The 13,795-nt window shown below is 32.7% G+C and overlaps 2 protein-coding genes across 5 annotated transcripts; one reads left to right on the forward strand and one right to left on the reverse strand.

Moving 5' to 3' along the window:
• Nucleotides 1-523: 523 nt before the first annotated feature.
• LOC114195979 (myb family transcription factor PHL7-like) lies at nt 524-4,462 on the forward strand. 4 transcript variants are annotated; one of them, XM_028086458.1, is made up of 7 exons: nt 524-884; nt 1,348-1,576; nt 2,342-2,418; nt 2,526-2,574; nt 2,663-2,720; nt 2,812-2,881; nt 3,719-4,462. In XM_028086458.1, exons 2-7 carry the CDS (start codon nt 1,528-1,530, stop codon nt 4,079-4,081), a joined length of 666 nt encoding a protein of 221 aa, XP_027942259.1. In that variant the 5' UTR covers nt 524-884; nt 1,348-1,527; the 3' UTR covers nt 4,082-4,462. The 4 variants fall into 4 exon arrangements, with proteins under 4 accessions (XP_027942259.1, XP_027942267.1, XP_027942244.1 ...); XM_028086466.1 differs by having other exon boundaries at nt 2,526-2,568; XM_028086443.1 differs by having other exon boundaries at nt 525-884; nt 1,348-1,572.
• A 2,097-nt stretch (nt 4,463-6,559) lies between these two features.
• On the reverse strand, nt 6,560-10,992 carry LOC114193672 (ABSCISIC ACID-INSENSITIVE 5-like protein 2). Its single transcript, XM_028083560.1, has 3 exons — nt 9,418-10,992; nt 9,252-9,323; nt 6,560-7,076 (listed from the first exon to the last, which is right to left on the reverse strand). The coding sequence occupies exons 1-3, from the start codon at nt 10,216-10,218 to the stop codon at nt 6,996-6,998; spliced, it is 954 nt and encodes a 317-aa protein (XP_027939361.1). The 5' UTR covers nt 10,219-10,992; the 3' UTR covers nt 6,560-6,995.
• Between the last annotated feature and the right edge of the window lie 2,803 nt (nt 10,993-13,795).

Genomic DNA, 13,795 nt, shown 5'->3' on the forward strand with positions numbered 1-13,795 from the left:
CTGCCAAAACCAAAGATATCCTGAGTGACATTAGAATATTATAGAAAGTCAGATATATTTTATTTTTAAATTAAAACTAATAACAATCTAACATTGAAAACTTAATATTTTTACTTAACTTAGTATTAAATTAAAAGATATCCAATGTATACAACTATTTTCATTTTCTTTTACTATTGAACGTTTAGAAATTTATAGAAATTGGTTTCTGAGCAATGGTTGAAGGAGATTGTTAACAAATTAACAACTTTGTTACGAAGAGATGAATGGAATAAAAGGATGTAAAAGGAATACAATTATAGTTATAGAAAACAAAAGAAATATATTAATATTATTAGTCGGCCAGGCCACATTTTCCTGCACCAATGTAAGGAATCTTAAGTATTCAGGAGGGCTAAACGGCGTTGATGTCAAAGAGAAACGACGACAAACAAATACACCCAAAAAGCAGTGACACGTGACAGGCGCGTGGGACCCGCCACCTTGGTTAACGACACCGTCCATTTAAAACGCCGCCGTCTGTTCAATTCAACGCTGGGATTCATAACGGGTCTCTCTCTTTCTCTCAAATCCAATCATTTCCTCAAAGACAAAACAAAAAAAATCACACTCACAACACAAACACCACCACCAATCCCCAATCTCTAACTTTTCCCGAGAAAATTTCCATTTTCTCCCTCAGATTCCCGCAAAATTTTACAACGCCTCTTTTGCCTCCGCCAATTCAATTTCTCGTCGTTTTCTCCAATTCCAATGCGTCGATTTCGGGCTGGAGAATGAGTTGTCCCAACTCTTACCTCATTATCAGTTTCCTTAGATCTCTCTTAAAACCCTCCACAATCTCCGCGTGCGACATCTCTTGTCCAATTTTAAGTCTCGCTTAGGTAAATCAAATCAAATTAAATTCCCTTTGTTATTAGATTTATAGTTTTGTTGTGAAGTCTCACAAAGTTTTGGTGAAAATTAATTCACCTAAGTGTGTTTAATTTTTTTTTTCTTTTTCAAATTAGTTTAAAGTGCTTTACTTGTGTTTTTATCAATGTGAAGTCCATGGATTATGTGTAAGTTCTAGTCAAGGTTCTAAATAACGATCCAAGACCGTGATTTTGACCGCAACATCGAGGTTTTAGGGTGTTTTAGACTGGATAGCAATTTAAAATCTTAGTTCTAGTGCTTTGTGGAAGTACCAATAGGATGGATAAAGTTTGGTGATTTGATTATGTTTCTCTTGTAAAGTTCATCAGATTATACCAATAGAGTGGGCCAAATTTGATGATTCTGTTTTGTTGGTTCTGCAAAACTCAGCAGCTCATTTTTTTTCTGATTTTTTTTTCTTGTAAATTGTAGTTCGTAATATAACTATGTACCACGCAAAGAAGTTTTCATCGCCTGGCATGGTGCCCTATAAATCTCAAGGTGGTGCTGAACAACTTGCAAATGTTGAGGTTTTGGGTGGATCTGCTGCAAAAAATGCCACACCTGCTGGAGGAAGTGGGAAGCAGCGTTTAAGGTGGACATCCGATCTTCATGACCGTTTTGTGGATGCCATTACACAACTTGGTGGACCAGATAGTGGGTATTTCTTTTCAATATTGAGATTAATGCCCCTTATGTAGGGTTTTTTTCCTTGGTAATTTATTATTGTCTTGCAAAAGCGTGTAGGAAAGAGAATGCAATATGGGAATTGCTTGTCTGATTGTCATATATGTAATGTAACCTATCGAATGCTGTGATCAATTTATCCCAGTAACTGTTGAGATAAATCCTCATTTGGTTACTTGCAGTCCAAGGTTGCATCGAGTTTCATGCTAGTTGATAATACTGTGCTTGGAATGCAGGAATTGAGTTCTTTTTGTTATAAATGACTAGGAAGTGCCAATATATGACTAGTTTTATTTTGCTTCAAACTCAATTGACCTTTTTAATGTTTTCGAAACTTGGAAGAGCCAATATTCTTTTTAAGGAAAAAGTAGTCAGATCTGTACACATTCTCTTGTGAAAAGAAAAAAAATAAAAAACTAGCAATTGTTAGTCATGTTGGATTAATTCCTAGTGTTTCTTCACTCTGGAATCAATTGTTTGACAACAAGTCTTGTTATTTGAAACTGCCGGCTTCCACGTTGTGTGCATGCAACGCAGGCTGGCAGACTCACATTTTCCAGAACTTGAATTTTCATATTTCAGTGGCTGATTATTTTTATTTGATGTGGACCCGTTCACGGAAAATGTACCCTTTTTCATCTCCTTTTTGAGTTGTCTTTCATTTCTTTAACTTGATAATCTGCAAAAATTTAGCTATATTCCTGTAAACTTTTTAAATTGATTTAATTATTCACGGCAGGAGCAACCCCAAAAGGTGTCCTTAGAGTGATGGGTGTTCCTGGACTGACCATTTATCATGTTAAAAGCCATTTACAGGTATTATGATCTGGTTTAATAATTTAGGCTTGTGCACATAAATGTCAACATTTATACTTAATTTAACACTGATCCTATTTCATCTTTGATGATATCATTTTATGTAGAAATATCGTCTTGCAAAGTATTTACCTGAATCACCAGCTGATGGTAAAGGTGCCTTGTTTTTTTTTTGTCCTTGCTTCCCTAAAACAAAATAGTTGGAATCTGTTGGGTTTTAAAAAAATCGTTTTGAACTTTTTAGACTCTAAAGATGAGAAGAGGAATTCTGGAGACAGCTTTTCTGGCGCAGATTCTTCCCCGTGGGTATCCCAATTGTTTTCCTAATATAATTTATAACTCTTTCTTGTGCTTCCTCTTTTAATCTTTTATTAAAACCTTTACTGCCTCCAGGGGAATGCCAATCAATGATGCCTTAAGAATGCAGATGGAGGTTCAGAAACGTCTGCATGAGCAGCTTGAGGTTTGTTACCTATCTTAAATTTTTACTAATTGTTGAAAGAGAACCCTATTTAGCCTACAACACTTTGTGCTAAAAGAGCAAACAGAAACAGTGATAGTACATACTAATCTGTGAACTGTAAATACTGCAAAAGTAATGGCTTAAGAATAGCATGCAATAATTTACTTCTTGTATGTCCCTAATGATAGCATACATACAGATAATTTCTCTTATGTTTAGAGTGCATACCACATACGAAAATGTTTTCACAAGTATCTAATTTCGCCTGTTGTATGGTTAAATTTGGATACACTACTTCAGCCATCCTTATGTGTCATTTCCTTTGATTTTTTGTTGATGAATGAAATTGGAACATGTGACGTGTATCTTGAAAAGAAATAACTGAATAAACATTCATATGCGATTGATGAGTGATTGGCCGAAATTTGACCTATTATGGAAAACTTCAGATGTTGCTTATCATTTTACCTCAATGGTTGAGATTTAATTTCGAACTATATTTTCTTTATTCACCAAAACTTTTGGTACGGTCCCTAAGTACATTAGGGATAAATAAAAGACATTGCAAAATTGTTTGACCCTTATATTTTACATAATTCTTTGAAAAATGCAATTATGTTTGTATATGTGAATCGTGCATCTTATGCTAGCTGAGTGGACTCGTCACAATTATCTATAACTTAGTCTTCGAATGAAGAAGAATTATGTAGCCTCAGGACTTGCACACACCGATTTTAAGATCAATGCTGCTTGTTAATTTTCATAGTACTGTGCTTCTATGAGTAAGCATTTCTGGATAATGATACCGCCTTTTATATTTTTCCAATTATATTTCAGGTTCAAAAGCAATTACAAATGAGAATTGAAGCACAGGGTAAATACTTACAAAAGATCATAGAGGAACAGCAGAAATTAGGTAATACTTTAACAACCTCCGAAACACTTCCTTCATCGCATGATAAGCAAACTCATCCACACTCGGAGGCTTCTGGATCTAGTGATGCCCTTGCAAGCACTTTGTCTCCTCGTAAAAAACAGAGAATCGATGATGGTTCCAAGGATGGCTTCACTGCTTCCCATGTAAGAAAGACTGAACAAAAGAATGAGTGCAATGTTGGTCAGTTGGATCCAAATTTGTATGATGATGCTGGGTTTGGATTTGATTTGGAGACAAACAAACATAAGGAGAGTGGACAGTAAGAACTAGGTTCCTTTTGTAGGTTATGTGTGTCTTCATTGTAATGTGTAGTGTATTTTTCTGGTAGAAAATACAAATCATGCTTTGTGTATATATATATTTCCATGCAATCCATTTGTACATATTAATGTAGATATAGATGCATTCTTCTCCTGTTGTGAGAGTCATAAAGAATGCACTCTCCACCCAACAGAAATGCTGTGTGATCATGGATGATGAATGTTGGGTGCAGGATACTTGTCAATGTTCAGGTTGCTATGGTCCAAGTCATGATCAAATAGCTGGAGATGACATTGTTTGATCCTTTTAGCCGACCTAATTATGGGAGATAGCACTTGGTTCTTATTGATGGAAATAGTAATGACAAGCTTCCCTTTATATAATTTTCTTCCAGGTTAATGTTCTTGGCATAGTTAGACTCGTGAATGAGATGCTATCAAACCTAAATAATAATGATGAATTTGTTGAAGAGAAAAGTAACATGGCTAGAGAAGCTTTCATCTATAAACTAAATACCCTTGTTTGTTGCAGAACTTGTCCTCACTATATTTGTACTAAAAACCATAGAAGAACAAATATAAAAGGATCTTATTTTCTTTTATTTATGTATTATAGCAATTGAAGTATATAATTTGGAAGTTTGCATGACTAATTAACTAATAATTTGGTTTCAAAATTTCTAATTGAAAGTTTGTCACCAAGTTTAACCATTATAGCTTTATATCACGCAAGGTTTTGTTTCTGGTTCTAAGTTTAGTAATAACAGAAGAAGAATGATCTTCACTCTTCAAATGACTTACAAGCTAGTATTACAAGATATGACCATATATTTTAAACATGGAAAGTCGTTATTGAGAATCAATGGCTTCACATTGAAGGCAAATCCATTAAGAACGATAAAAATATAGTTAGATCAGAATTGTTTTTCAAATGGCAAATTAGTTAGAATTGAGTTCATTATACACAATTGAGATTGGTAATGGTTCACAAATCTATAAAACATCAAGGCAAGGACTTCTGCACCCTATCAAATTTCTTGATGCATTCTAACAAAAGTCTGCGAAAATTATTTCCGTAATAGAAGTGTAATAGAAGTGGGGGAATGTCTACCGGAAAAAAAAAAAATCAGATTTGTTTTAATATGTTCCGGAAAAATGAATTCCGGAATGATAGGATGTAGGGATATGATGCAACAAGTAATAGCCAAACATCAAACATTTGAGATTCACATTGCAACGGAACAGTGATTTGGCAACTTATCAACATTACTCCGGTCCTATGAATTCCGAAGAGCCTCTAAGTATCGACTTGTATTTGTAAACTAAATTTTGAAAGATCTTTGCTTTTACAAAATTGAATTTAGTAACAAATAATTTTGAAGTAAACCGTTATCACATTAATTTCAAAAATCATCTTCCCCGACTTTGTTCAACAGGGTTCATAAATGCTAAAACTGACTTTGCTTTGGAGCATAAACTGATTTGCTTAAACACAATTGCTTAAAAGAATTTGGAAGAAAAGACTACCTACGAGCATACGAGATATATGATCGGATCAATGGAATCGAGAGAAATTAAACTATGCAAATAGAAAATAAAAAATGACACTCAAATAATACAATTCATATATATATATATATATATATATATATATATATATATATATATATATATATATATATATATATATATATATATATATATATATATATATATATATATATATATATATAAAATCAATTTTAGGATTCAAAAAATTAGATTAAACATGTATTTTGGCAACTTCACCATTTGAGTGAATTTCATTACACAGTTAGAAGACACAAATTAAGCTAAACAAACTATTGAAACATGCACTAAATTAAAAAAGAAAAGTCAAAATAAGTCTCTAATTTATCAGATGAATACCTAAACTCAACTATTTTATGCCACTTGAATTCTTAAACATAAATTAAAGAATATCACTTAAGCCACCCAACTTATTAATCTCAGACTAATTTATTTTTTGGTGAATACCTGTGCTTTTATTCTTGGACTATAATATTAAAAAATTGCACTTTTGGAGACAGGAATTTTCTTATTTTAAGGGACTAAAATGTTGTTTTACTGCACATTTTTGTTTTGCTTTCAGTCAAAATACTTTGAGGTACCAAAGCAATTTTGGTTTAAAACAATCATTTCTTTGGTATCACGTTCTCTCACCTCAAACTTCTTATTTGGTGTAGTCACCTCAGTATTGATTGGAATCTCACGTCAATTTTCCAATCATGTTATAGTTAGTAACCTCAAATCAAAAACCAATTTTCTGTGCCAAGGTTGACATTTGCCTTGTACAGGTGGGAATGCACTAAGTTACTAGAATTTATCTTCAAGAAATTAGTATATAAAACCAAAATGGTTAACTGGTTACAGCAAATGCAACCAGGTAATGCTCATAAATTGCACTGCACCCTCAACACAGAATAGAACATAAGAAAAAGGTCAAAACAAAAGTGCAATATTATAGATGTTCCTGTTTATGTTCTTCAATTAAAACTGAAATTTCATCTCAGTAACATGCATCAACCTTTATATGACCTTCTAAAGCACAAGTTACATAAAAACTTCTAATTTAAGTGAAGAACAACATCAAATCATCTATACTACAACATCTATGTTTTGTCCTTAGAAATGGTATTAAAGCTATATTGTGTTCAAAATTAGACTAAAGCATGCTTATAGTGCAGAGTAAGTTGGAAAATGTACATATAGGAAAACACTCTTACAAGGGGACATGCTGAGGAGAATAAATAGCAGCACTTCCCAGAGAAAAATAGATTTCCAAATGTTGGAAACTTGAGTGCCAAACATATATGTCGCAAGTGAGATCTATGGAAGTGCATGGAAGTTTGGTAGAAACTGGTTTGCAGTGAAGCCATCAAAGGGGAGCTGAACTAGTTCTGCGAAGCTGATGCTTAGGGTCTGGTGGCGGTGCACTTGGCAGTACCTTCTCTATCTCCTGAAAGAAAGATCATAAAAAACAGTTACCATGAGCAGAGATATACCATCCAGAACCATCTCCAAAGCTGTTACATAAAACTATTTTGTGTGTTATTTTTTATTCAACGATGTAAATAGTTCAGAAAATGAAGAAAAAGAAACACACAGTTATGGTTGGTTAGTTGCAACATCAAAATATGAGTTTACAGTATACCATATTGTTGGTTCAGAGACCATTATGGAAGGGTAAAGCCATCTTACAGACACAGCTATGTCCTTCAAGTTTTACGATCGAAAGCTTGTCCAAGAAAGTTCTAAGATATATAAATTATGCATGCTCATGTATTATTAAAATCTAACCACAGATATTTCCATTTGATTCCACAAAAAGACAACCATAGACAATTGGCTTAATCATGAACACATGATAGAAGTGTTATCTTTGTTTTTTTATATATTTTAAAAGAAGGGTCATTTTTACGATCTAAACATTAGCCATTTTCATCCTCTTCAGCTGAAATTCACATAGCATAACATTCACTGTAAGAATTTTATAACTGGCAGGTTCTCTTTAGTTTTGTCAGTGGTAAAGTTACAATGAAGAGATGGATCCAAGACCAAATGTTACATTAAAACTGAAAACAAACAAAAATGATTTATGCCAACAGAGATATGAAAATAACATCACATCAATATACAATCATATGCAGGCTCACATTATGAATTCGCCCTTTTGTGATCAGTACAAGGTTGGGTGATTCCAAATGGAAATACTTAAAACTGCAGACATAGTTCTGAACTGATACATAATTAAATGCTTCAACAATCCAATCATTCTACAATTGTACAATTCAAAACACCAACAGAAAGCAGAGATTCATGATCGAGATCATTACCACTCACAACTTATTTCCCCCAATTTCAACAGAATCAGGTTTAGTTTTGTGCATTATTATTGATTCAACCTTGACTTGAAATGTGTCAGCCAGACTAACTGCAAGCAAAACGGTTGGCCATATCTTGAAACCATAAAGTACTCCAAACTTTAGCCAAAGTGAATCTATTTTTTTAACATTGAAATTTTTGTACCTCTCCACACTACAGAGAATACATCTCCGGATAAGGAAGGGAGAGAAGTCAAACACCTAATCTCAAGTTTGGAAACAATTTAAACGTTGGAACTTAGATTGTAACACAAATGTTTTATGAACTGTTTGCTGTGGAATTATTTGTAATCAAGGGTTAGAAAAAATTCAGAAGTATTTACTCGCACACAATTTTTTTTTTCTTTCTTATTTTGTCGTGCAACAATGAGTTCTAGAGAAGTCAGCTGAGCCACCTCCTTATGATCCTTCTCAGCACTTTTTTCTTCACATGATATGGTCACAAAATCTTAGAGCCTCTATCCTATGTCCAACTTTAAAGAACCCTGATCTGTTCTTTGTATAGATGTACACAATACGTGCTAGCATTAAATATTTCCCTTATCTCTCACCACAAACTCTCTGATGAAGTCCATCAACATAGAGACCTCAGACACTTTCTGCAATTCTTTTACCCAAAAATTTTAAACAAGTTCATTGGACCCATTGCAGACAGAGATTTAATATTATACACCCTCAAAAACATTAATCCGGAAAAAATAAAACAATTCATTGATAAAGAAAGGAGAAAATATTTTAGACCTAACAAATTCAGAAATTCATTATTAAATTTTCCATGAAAGAAATTATCACCATCAAAATGAACATGTCCTGAAATAGCGTGTCTTCCGGGGCTAATGCCGAGAAGGCACAGACACAAAGAAGATTCAGAATAATGCATGCATAAGGAAAGTAAGGAGAGAACAAAGGAAAACACAGAATATGACAAGACCAAAAGCAGATCACTAGCCTAATGTCATGGCCTGCTTCACTTCAATAGTGGGATTAAAAAGAGAGGAAGATCATATCCAAGCAGCATCAAAATGTCTAAAAAATTGTGATTGTAATCCTAAATATACACAAAGATAAACCAAATGCAATTTATTAAATTGCAGATGAAGTTCGATTGGTTTAAACAATCCACTTAATAGAAAACCATTGGCAAGGTAAACTAAAGCGCAAACATTTCAACCATCCATTTCCCAACCATATGGCATTTATCAATCCAGCAGACAAGAATAAAAGTGAAGAACAAAAGAATCTAAACATACATTCTGTCTTCTAAGCCTTTCATTCTCTTCTTCCAAACGCGAAACTTTAATCTCCAGCTCTTGTGTGTAAGCCTGCCCATTCAAATATATGCAGCTTTGTATAATAAAGGAAAGGAAAAAACAAAACTTGATAACAACAACATGCAAAAAGAAAAACAAAAATAACCTGCTTTCTAGCCCGGGACCGAGCTGCTGATTCCCTATTTTTAATCATCCTCTTCTGCCTCCTCTCCACAGTTTTCTCAACCACATTACCTGAGGCAGCCCTTTTTCTACCTGCAGATTGTGAATCAGATAAGGCGCCCATCAAAGAAGACGGCATTGCTTCAGGGTATCCTGCATCCAGAACCGGATTCACCACAACAGGCATAGGCTGTTGAACAGCCATAAAACCCGAAAAACCCGGCATCAAACTATTCTGGTGATTTTGATGTTGATGATGTTGTTGTTGTGGCTGCTGCTGCTGCACTGAAGTGAGCTGGTATTGCAGCCAATGAGCATGTTGTGATGTGTTGTGTTGGGAATCAACCCCTGGCATGGCCATGGCACTATCCTCATTAGAGAAAAGCTCAGTAGTCACACCAGCCTTCACCAAGAAATCCTCCAGGGTCATCTCACCCAGTGTAGGTTGTCTTTCTCTTTCCTGACTAACACTCTTCTTCTGTTGCATATCTCTCCAAACCTCATCAATTGTTTTCTTACTAAGATCCCCACACAATGTTAAACTCCCTTGAGGATTCAAAGATGATCCAGCAGAAGCTACCTGACCTTGCTGCATGTATGCATCAGTTCCAGATTCTGCAGTCCACACACCCTTGAGCAGCTCATCAAGATTCATGCTTCCTAAGGGTTTCCCCAAATTTCCAAGCTGGTTGTGCACCTCATCAAGGGTGAGATTATACAAAGACCCTTGCCTTGCCAAAGACCCATTCTTTGGCTCCTGGATTGCCCCACCTTGAGATCCCATTATCTTAACCCCAAAACCACCCTACAAGTCTACATGTATCGTTTCCAAATATAAATAAAACCCAAATTCACAATCCCCCCACAACTCAATTGCAAAAGAGACACCTGAAAACCAAAAATAAAGAGTCTATCCAGCGATTGCTTGGGACGTCTAAATGGACGAACTTGGCACCGAATTAGAATCCGGAGAAACAAAAGACGAGGATACTGTCTTGAATTCTGAGATTTGGTGAAAACAAAAAACAAACAGAAAGCAGGCAGTGTGAAATGGGGTGGGAGAAACCCGGACCCAGAATAGGAAAAAGGTGACCCAGATCAGATATGAAATAGAACTAGGAATCAAAGAAAATGATGATGCGGAAGAGACCCACAGCAGAGAAAAAGCTAGAAATAAATATGCATGTCATGATTTTTGTTACATCACCACCACTACTATGTCGTGTGTCCTAGAAGAAAAGGCCAAAATTGATCCTGCAGGACCCTGAGCGTAGAAAGAAGTGTTTTTTGTGTGAAAAATGGGAGTGTTGAATATTCTGAGGGAACATTGCTTATCAGAAGCAAAAGAATGATTAAGGTTTCCCTTCAAAGGGAAAAAGAAGAATTTAGAAATGAATAAAGAAATTTTGGAAAGTGGTGAAGGAATAGACTATTCTGACTTGCTAAGTTAAAACAAAATCTGAGGGTACTACACTTTCAGTCCTTCACCTACTTGCTGCTGCAGGATCCAATCTGAATCTTACAACAAAGTGGGCCTTTCAATTTTCCATTGCCACTGGGGACAACAACCACGCCCAGCGAGGATCAATCACTTTTTATTTGGAAAAGATAAATGTGTTATAATTAATGCACTATAATCACAATAATTACTGTATAATCATATAACATTAACTTCTAATATAATACTCTAACATCACACACCAATGGAAAACAACCTACATTCTCTACTTTTCCTCTCTTTCCCCTCTCACTCTCTCACTACTAAAAGTTTAATCATTTTTTCTCTTTCCACTTTCTAATCTCTCTAACTTTAATAAATTAACAGTTTTAGTTTTTAACCCTTTCTTCACCTCTTGCTCTGCGCCTATAAATAGGCTAAAATATTAATGCAAAAATCGAAGATTTATTTTTCTTTTTCTCTTGTTAAGTTGTTAAGATTGGAATCTCATTTTACTAATTCTCAGTCTCGTTTAAAGACAACAAAAAATGTTTAAATTGTTGCATATAAACTTTAAGCTTTAATATATATGCACTCTGATTCTTCAATCCGACACTGCAGGATATCTTCCCAACAGATAAATCTTAACAAAGGTCACGTTTTTATTTTATTTTTTCTTTTCTGCATTAATCTTACCTCCATTCATTTTCATTTGTCCGTTGTGAAATGAAAATGATGAATATTGCTATACATTTGAATTTACAAGAAAAATTCAATTTTTAATTTTTAATAATTTTGAATATATTTAATTAAATTTTTATTAAAAAAATTGTTCTATTAAATATTTAATTTTTTATACTTTTTAAATAGTTTTATATTTAACTTTTTCATGATTATTTTATTATTTTACCTGCTTGTTCACATGAGTACAAGTGGTTAATATAAAATAAAAATAACAAAGATGATATTTTAATTGTTGTAGGTGATAAAGTGAAAACTATGAAAGAGTATTACAACATGTTATAAATGTGAACAATAAAAATATTCTTCATTTTAATTACTATAAATTTTTCATCTTGTCGAAATAAATAGGACAAGATAACATTCATGTAACAGAAGTTGGTTATTTACTCAATTAGAAAATATAAAGTTTGCATTCAATAATAACAAAAATTATTAGAAACATAATTAATGATACCCAAATTTTTCATAACCTTAAAACTTAAATAATCTTATAAAAGGTTATTTAAAAGCAAGATTAATTATCTTTTAGTTATTTAATTACAAAGATGTCATGCTATTGTTATGAATAAATAGAGAAGCTTCATGTAAACAAAATTGACATAAATGAAATTATAAAAACTGATATGTATCTTTGAAGAATTGACTGAACTGAGGGTAACGTATAAATAACAATTTTTATTGTTGGATTGCAGTGTACAGTATCTGAGAAATTTTTGGGTGTAGAAAATGTCAATTTGAAGGAACATGACACTATTTATGTGAATGGAAGTATAACTAACTAACAGTCCCGATCTGAAATTTCAATGTTTGATTTGAATGGCGAGAGGGGATTCGGGATTGGTGATCGGTTCCAAAGTTTGGTCTAAAAAGTTCCAAAGTTTGGTCTAAAAAAATAGAGAGAAAATATAGATTTAGTTTCTTTATTTTTTTTTATCTTAATTTAATTTTTATTTTAAAAAATTTGATGCAATCAAGTCCTATACGGTATAATAACAATGTTAAAAGAGATATTATCTGTCAGTTTTTGAATTTTTGAATTTTTTATCTATTTTTTATTTGTTTTTTTTATATTTTAAAAAATTTAAAAAGTTTGTCACGTGTCATGATAACGTCGCGTCAGGTGGCAGTGACAATGTCACATGTCACTATTATACCATGTGTCATTTCCTAATTCTCAATTTGGTCCCTGTATTTTTTTTCTCAATTTAGTCCTAATTTTTATAAAAATAGAACAATTTTGTTTCCCTCCAACCAAATTTAATTTCTTTTTAAATGTACACAAATATTTCTATCCAAAATTGATATTTCAAGTAAATATATTTAACAAAATAAAGTTTATTTAAATTTATATTTTACATTGTTTTAAAGTTGTTTATAGAAAATAATGCTAATAGAAAAAAAAATCATAATTGATATTTTATTACATCATACTTTAATATTATTTTTTTTATTTTAATTTATATTTCAAATAATTGTATATTTTGAAAATGTGTAAAGTTCAATAATTTTTATCGAATTGTTTGAGTTGGTGTAAAAATAGCAATTGTAAAAATTGTAAAACTAATTTTAACTAATTTATGTAACAATCGAAAACAAATAAATTTAATATTTGAAAATAATTTGAAGTAAAGTTGAATGTGAAACACAAATTTAAATAAATTTAGTTATGTTAAGAATATAACAAAAATATCAAACTTAATAAAAATATTTGTATAACATTTATATAAAAACTAATTTTTGTTTTAATTTGGAGAAGAACGAAATTAGACAATTTTTACAAAAATTGTGACTAAATTGAGATAAAAATTAAAATACAGGGACCAAATTGAGAACGAGGAAATGACACCTAGCATAATAGTGACATGTGGCATTGTCACTACCATATCACTCTGTCATTGCCATATGGCATGACGTCAGCATGACACGTGGCAAATTTATATTTTCTTAAAAAAAATCAAAAAGAAATTCAAAAAAATTCAAAAAATAAAAAAACTGACATGTGGCACCCCTTTAACGTTGTTATTGTACCACTAACGAAAAGTGGACAACTCAATAGAGGGACCAAAGACATAATTAAACCTTTTTAGGATACAAAAGTGGTAGCATTAGTCTAACCCATACTTAATGAGTTGTATTTATGAATTAAAAAATGAAATGATGAATGTACTTATTTCACATT

This window comes from Vigna unguiculata, chromosome 1, assembly GCF_004118075.2.
Source record: "Vigna unguiculata cultivar IT97K-499-35 chromosome 1, ASM411807v1, whole genome shotgun sequence".
In the NCBI taxonomy this organism is placed as follows: domain Eukaryota; kingdom Viridiplantae; phylum Streptophyta; class Magnoliopsida; order Fabales; family Fabaceae; genus Vigna; species Vigna unguiculata.